Below are 7708 nucleotides of genomic sequence, written 5' to 3'. Positions count from 1 at the left end.
TTTGGCTGTTTCCTTGGGTTAGTTTTTGCTTTCCCAAGGGAGGCCTTGTTCTATTGTGCATCGTTTTGCAAAGATAAATCCTTTTGGTTGGAGAAATTTGCAATCTAGTAGTAAAACTGTGTTTAAATTTGCACATATGTGTGTGTAAGGAGAAGGCGGCTTTTAATGTGACAAGCGCACTTATGTGTGTGTTGTTGCGGAAGGGTGAAGCACCGGCGGCATTTCGCACTTATGTGTGTTGCCATGGAAGGGTGAAGCACTGGCGGCATTTCGCACTTATGTGTGTGTTGTCGCGGAAGGGTGAAGCACCGGGGAGGAGGCATGTGTGAGGAAAGGGGACAAGGGTGGCGACAGCCGCCACATCACAGAGAGAGAGGGTGCGCGCGCGCGTGAAGGGGACATGGTCGGTGACGGAGAGGGAGGGGGGGGGCGTGTACCAACAGAGAGAACTATTTTTTTCGTCATCGATTTACAGGCACCAAAAGTGTATAATCAATCATATTCCACAATAAAGTATATAAAAAATAAAAAGCAGAAGATATAGGGTTGCCGAGAGGACGCCACACAAGCCAGAAAATTACTTGTGATGGAGAGAAAGGGGAGAAAGTGGCCAAGTGGCACGCAATCAGCTCTAGTCACTGCATTATCACGAATGAATACCTAATTTCAAAAGGATAATAGTTTCAGTAGATAATAGCGTGCACACATGAATTATCATACATCAAGCACCCCGTCCGACCCTCGTTCGCCGTGTCAATCTAGAAAATCAATCTCATACTGCATGACCAAAAAATTCCACCTTACAGTTTACAGTACAAAATTCACAGAACTCAAGCATTTCATACCATGGCCACACTTTTTTGTAGGCAACAACCATAGTGCCCTACTGAACTCACACTGCAGTAGCCTGTCCAGGAGTGAAAACTCCCCCATGATATTAGCTTTATCGGCCGATGGGGCACAAAACCTCAGGTGAGCTCACACTGCACTAGCTTCTCCTCTCCGGCACTGGACTTGCTCCTGGTAATAATTTACAGCTGATAACTTGCTTCTTTTTTAGCTAGCTATCGGTCGGCCAAAGTTTCAAACAACTTCCAAAAGGAGAGAAAGCCACCGGGATCTACTGGTTGCAGAGAAAGCTTACTAAGAAACTTAATCCGCTTCCCCAAGCCCATCACTCCCATCCCCTCTTTTGCTGATCGCAGCCATACCACCGCGTTTCTTGCCGCCGCCGGATGCCGCCTCCGCATTTTTCCTCAACACGGCGCCAGGTGAGGGATACGGTCTTTGTTGGAACAGAGGGCCCTGTTAATCAAAGCATAGAAAGAAGACACGTTGTTCTCAGTACTATATTATTAGGGTTTGATCTGTATTTGGAATCACATGTATTGTGGTTCTTTAGGGAGATCCCATGTGTGATGGCTTCCATATAATTCCCACTTCCCCATAACAGATCAAGAGACACGGGAAGTGTGCACTGAAGTACAAACTGATACTCCCTCCATTCCAAAATAGATGACTCAACTTTATACTAAATTTAGTACAAAGTTGGGTCATCTATTTTGGAACGGAGGGAGTAGTAATTAACAAGCGCTACCCAGTTTACAAGGCTCAAACAACCATGCTTTGTGGAAGCCTGATTCAACATCTCACATAAGACGTCCTAGATCAGTCCCACACCATTTGGCACGATGAAGGTAGGCCAGGCAGTAAGGTTTGCTCCCAACAAAACAGTATGTTATGCTACAGCGGGTGTTTGGGTACCGAGATAAGATACTTAACATTTAAATGAAAATCAGAGGGTAGGCAAGTATAGTCAAGATTAGATAAAGGTAAGTTGCAAATCAGATGACGTACAGATGCAGTTGTATCCGCTGCTCGTGGCTGTACACCCTTCAGGCCAACAACCCTGACAAAGAAAGAGGATTAACTTGTCAGTCCAGGGACAGTTAACTTAATATACATGCATTCTTCCTTGATTGGCCAAGCCAGACTGAAGCACATCGCAACTAGTAACCACAAATGCCATTCTCAAACAAACAAAAAAACACAAATGCCAGGAAGATTATAAATTAACTGAAATAATAAGCTTCCAGGAAGAGAGAGATCATGTACCAGCCACCCCGTGGAGCATCTGAGTAAGAGCTTGGATCCATTGGGTCAAGCTCATCCTCCTCAGCGCGGCCTCTTTTTCGGTTATCTTTTTTGTTTATTTTTCCTGAAGGGGGTTTTGAACTTGATCTGCACGCATATGACAAACTCGGTAAATAATATGATGCTTGTGTGCTCAAGTATATGATGGGTGGAAATAGGTTAGCAGTATAAACTATTCCTCCGTTCCTAAATATAAGTCTTTCTAGAGATTCGAATAGGGACTACAGAGCAAAATGAGTGAATCTACACTCCAAAATATGTCTATATACATCCATATGTAGTTTCTATTGGAATCTCTAGAAAGACTTATATTTAGGAACGTAGGGAGTAGAAGCATAACCGAATTTGGCTACCAATTGATGTGCCAAATGTAAATCTCATTTACCTGTCCTTAGCTGCAATGTTTCCTTGACTTTTGGGAGCATTGGCGACACTTGAGGGCACGATATTGTTCGAGTAAGACGGATACTGTTGAAAAGGCAGATTTTGAACCCTGCAGATGCGAATAACAAGCCAACATTAGCTAGATTCCTTAAATTGTTTATTTGTTACATTTGGTACATATGTGTATTAGTTGTTTATATATATACACAGAAAATGGAAATTATGTAACCGTTGTGTTGTATCGCCTTCTATCTTTTGAAAATGAAAATTGGTTCAGGCTGGCTTTTGCCCGCCATAGTCATCGTCAAAATATATACAGAAAACAAACATAAGTCAGATCTGGTGTTTGATTACAAGTGCATCTGCGAGGATATAAACATTACTCCCTCCGTTCCTAAATATAAGCCCTTTTAGAGATTTCAATATGGACTACATACGGAGCAAAATGAGTGAATCTACACTCTAAAATACGTCCATATACATCCGTATGTAATTCGTATTGAAATATCTAGAAAGGCCTATATTTAGAAAAGGAGGGAGTAGTTTGAAGATGCATATGAATCCAAGTATGTGTGCTTTCAGATAAGATCACGCCATCCACACGATAGAGATAACTCTCACAAGAACTTCACAAAAAAATTCTACCTTACAAGGTTAGATTATCAACAGAGTACCTTGTGCAGTGATTGCAATATCCCCACGGCTGGACAAGACCGACTCCCCAGCCACCACAGCCTGAACATCTTTGTATGTGAGGGTTCCAAAGATCAGTATTTTGAGTGGTAGGCTGAACTGCAACAAGGGTGGATGCTTGTGGCACAATAACTGGGTTCACAGAAGTAGGTGGCTCCCACTGTGTTGCCTGTGTCTTTGTGTTATAGTAGTATTTCTGGCCTAAAATAACGAACAAACCATATCAATGTGTCACCAAGGAAGTACTCCTTACGTTGAGAAATATGTGGGGTTTTAGAAAGCATATAGACAAACTTCTCTAACTTTGACTACTAACACATTTGTCAAAATGGCATTAATAGATCTGTCAAAAAATTATTTTCATGACATGACAACTTATAAGTTATAATATCATACTATGTATTCATATGAAAAGGGAAAGTTATTTAAATAGCATCATATATCCTTGACGAGCATGATTTAAGCCACAGGTGTTTCTCTGACCGGATGGTGGTTGAATTTTACTTAAGCTGCATATTATACGTAACAAGTCAGCTTGAAATTTATAAGCTTTGTGTCCAACTTGTTTTCATCCTTGGAATAGCAGAAGATTGTTTTGGAATATTCCAAGAGTTCAGAGACAAAACATGACATATTTCATTCTAACAAACCTGTTGATTTGTCAAGTGCCTCCTCCCAATTTTCTGGCAATGATGGAGCAGGTTGATGCTGCACAGTATTCACGGTACCACCAGGACGATCCCATTGGGTCACTCCGGTGCTTTGGTTGTAGAAATAAGAAGCACCAGTCGTTGGATCCTTCGTCTCAGCCTAAAATAAAATAAGTTAATGCAGGGGAAAGAACTGTTGCTACTATCAACTCACCATAGATATAGCAAATATACAGCACATAAGAGCTGTTGAAAGATACCACATACACTTCCATGTCAAGGTTAGCAAATGAGAAGTAAAGAACTGTTGCTACTATCAACTGACCATAGATATAGCAAATATACAGCACATAATAGCTGTTGAAAGATACCACATACACTTCCATGTCAAGTTTAGCAAATGAGAAGTACTTCCTCCGTTCCTAAATATAATTCTTTTTAGAGATTGCACAATGGACTACATACGGAGCAAAATGAGTGAATCTACACTCTAAAATACGTCTATATACATCCATATGTATTTTGTAATGGAATCTCTAAAAAGACTTATATTTAGGAACGGAGGCCTCCGTTCCTAAATATAAGTCTTTGTAGAGTTTCCACTATGGACCACATACGAAGCAAAATGAGTGAATCTACACTCTAAAATGCATCTATATACATCCGTATGTGGTTCATAGTGGAATCTCTACAAAGACTTATATTTAGGAACGAGGGAGTAATAAACTGATGTCTCCAGATTCAAGTTTGTTAAATAATAAATGCACTGTAAATTGACCAAGAAAATCAGGAAGGCTATGCGCATCAGCTAGAAAATTATTAACCACCTCACAGGACAGGTATGTACAAAAAAATATTAGCATATACTTACCCAACCAGGAGGTAACTCTTGGGCTGATTTGTTGTGGCCTTCTTGAGAATCTGCCTGGAATCCAGTGGCACGAGCACAAAATGAATGCGTGAGATAAGGATCAACTGTGCATTTAGGATCTCAGAAGAGAATATACTTAATACCAAAGACAAAAGGCAATTTTTTATGTGTTTCAATACACCAATCAGAGAAAAATATCACGGTTGGTATAAAATAGCATTTTTCCAATAATTTTTTTGGATTCTATTGTAGGTATCAGTGTACTAAGAATATTTTTTATTTGCCATACAGCTTTGATATTTCTATGTCCTAACATCTTCTATCCAGCTAAGTCACTCGTACACACAGACCCCACACGACATCAATTGTTTTCTGTCTATATAATTGAATAATACTAAGATGGTGCCAGTACTAGTTCGAGGTTTTTCCATCTACCAACATTCAGTTTGTAACATCCATGCATCCTTTTTACCAGAATGAGATGGAAAGTAAATGTGACATTAAGAACAAGTTAAGAACTGTAAGTTACATTTTGTTTAGCCATGCTGCTATCATTTGCTGCCTTGTCTTTAAGAATTCCCCTTGCTTTTAACCTCTGCTTCAGAAACTCGGGGAGACCGTCATCACCTTTCGCTTTCTCAGCATCATCTTTTGGTTTATCTAAAGGAAAAAAAAACATCAGTTAGCATAATTGAAAGCAGCAGGTAACATAGATAAAAGAGGCATGTAATACCACTAAGCAGTGAGTAACATAGAAAGAGTGTCATACTCATTTGAGCACTTGACAAATTTCCAGCATGATAAGCACCGCCTCCTGGTACACCATAGCCATTGCCAATTTCAACATTGCCTGTGAGCATGCTTAATCATCAGCTTTAGCAAAGAGCTGCCTCACTTTGACAATGTAACCAACAACGTGTATAACACAACAGGTACGTAACATAAGAAAATGACAGCCAAAATGTTAACAAAAAAAACACCCTGAGACTAATTCTCTATATAATTAAAAATCCTAATCACCGGATTAAACGGGTACTTACACACTTTAAAAGTGTGAAACTGAAAAGATGAGGAGAATAAAAATAGACAAACAGAGTATTAATATGAAAAATAATGACCATTATCTGGATGAAGTGACTTTCCCCTTTTATTTGCCATCTCTGCACGATGGTCAACCGTCATCTTCAGCAAGTGTTCCTAAAAAATCAAGATAACAAAGCTGAACTAACTAAAGAAGTTTAAATTTCAATAAAAAAACAAATTCAGGAGAAAATGACACACAAAAAGATTATAAATTACTCACCTTCAGTGCATTAGGGTCGCGCCGGCTCGAAAGTATGTCTTCCCCATATTCTGCAGGGTCATTTGTTGATTTTGCTTGCCTAAAAGAAAATGTGCACAGAAAACAGCTTCATCAAGCAGCAGCGGACACGCGGCACAGAAGGAAACAGTGGAGAAACAAACCTTTGATTTTGTATTACTTGCTGCGTCTCAATGTCCTAGTTATCATATAGAGAGCCAATTAAAAACAGAAACATAAATGCAAGTATTGTCTGGTTCTTCTGGAGGATATGACTACCTGTTCGTGAAGAACAGCCTCTTGGACAGCAGATTCGATGTTTGCTGCATTTGCGTTATGGTTGGCAACCTCGTGAGCAGTCTGATGGGCCTTGAGATCTGGTTGTCCATTCCCAGCTTCTGTGGTGACACTAGGAGTACTTTGAGCGGGAGCAAAAAGCATGCTAGGTTGTGTAGCATAGAATGTTCCTGCTGTATTTTGATTGTTGCCATTATTGGGCCTGGTGTCGTATGGTGTTGGATAAGCATGTGGATGTGGACTAGGATGAAAAGGTTGTGTTGCATAGTACATGGTTGCTCCATTTTGATTGCTACCACCATTGGGTCTGGTGTCATATGGTGTTGGATAAGCATGTGGGCGTGGGGTAGGTTGAAATTGTGAGGGATGCTGAAATTGTGGAGGATGCTGAAATTGTGGAGGATGATTTGAAGGTGGCGGCTGCCATGCTCCAACACCAGGAGGTAATGGCTGACTCTGAGAGTTGTCCATCGGTATGCAGCAGGTAAATTTGACGTGTGACTCACGAAATCTCCACCAGCTTAAGTTCGCTAAACAGATCTGCGACACAATGCAGTCAGTGTAGCAACATCAGCACGCAATTAGCTTCACTGTTATTGCCATTTGGTCTTGAAATCAAACTCATGTGTAGGAATATGCAATTAGAGGGTGTTCAGTTCATGTCTTGGACACTGTCAGGCCTATTCAAGCTTGCTTCACTGCATAATTTCTTTACATCTTTGATTTACTTTCTGCCCGTGCACATTGAAACCTATGAACAGAAACCGCACCTGCGGCCGATATCACCAGGTCTAAGTTACTATTAATCTGTCCCGCAGCTTGCCAAAACATAAACCCTAACACCCAAATTTCACGACGATGCAGAGAAAATCAACAGGGCTGTTAGGCTCGTCACTACACCTAATTATATGATGACGATACCGAACGCAATAATCAGATATTAGAGCCCAAAACCGCCTCTGTTGGATGCCTGCGCGTCTTGAGCGCCTGGAGCTCGTAGCTAGGGCGCAACTACACGATTCCCACCGGTCAAACTGTTGGAAGGTTCGAGTAAACACGGAGTTCGAACGGGCGAGGAGGAGGGAAGGGGAGAGGGCGTACCTTTTCATCGGCGAACTGCGCAGCGGCCGCGTGCCTCCGGTGACGAGCGGGCGGCGGCCGGCGGTGGGGGAGGGATAGAAGGGGACGACGGGTCGGTGTTGTTCCTGCCGCGAGCCGGTAGCCGGTAGACGGTTCCCTACAGTTTTCTCTGCCGTCAGATCACGGCCGCTGCTCGGTTCAACGGCCGAGATGGCTTAGCGGTTGCGAGGTAAGAGCGTCTCTAGCGGATCCCGTATAACTCTATTTTAACCATATATA

The 7708-nt window shown here is 41.6% G+C and overlaps 1 protein-coding gene across 3 annotated transcripts; it reads right to left on the bottom strand.

Moving 5' to 3' along the window:
* Positions 1-759: 759 nt before the first annotated feature.
* LOC123071951 (uncharacterized) lies at positions 760-6879 on the bottom strand (the record flags this gene model as incomplete). Of its 3 annotated transcripts, XM_044495532.1 has the most annotated exon segments (14): positions 760-1020; positions 1145-1305; positions 1858-1909; positions 2116-2241; positions 2540-2647; positions 3213-3432; positions 3882-4041; positions 4753-4806; positions 5282-5412; positions 5486-5602; positions 5871-5949; positions 6056-6134; positions 6217-6251; positions 6332-6879. In XM_044495532.1, coding segments are annotated over 13 exon segments (1862 nt in total), but the record flags the coding sequence as incomplete, so codon positions are not given.
* Positions 6880-7708: the final 829 nt, after the last annotated feature.

This window comes from Triticum aestivum, chromosome 3B (assembly GCF_018294505.1).
Source record: "Triticum aestivum cultivar Chinese Spring chromosome 3B, IWGSC CS RefSeq v2.1, whole genome shotgun sequence".
NCBI classification, from domain to species: Eukaryota; Viridiplantae; Streptophyta; class Magnoliopsida; order Poales; family Poaceae; genus Triticum; species Triticum aestivum.
The sequence above is the reverse complement of the archived record's forward strand: the minus strand, read 5'-3'. Positions and strand labels throughout refer to the sequence as shown.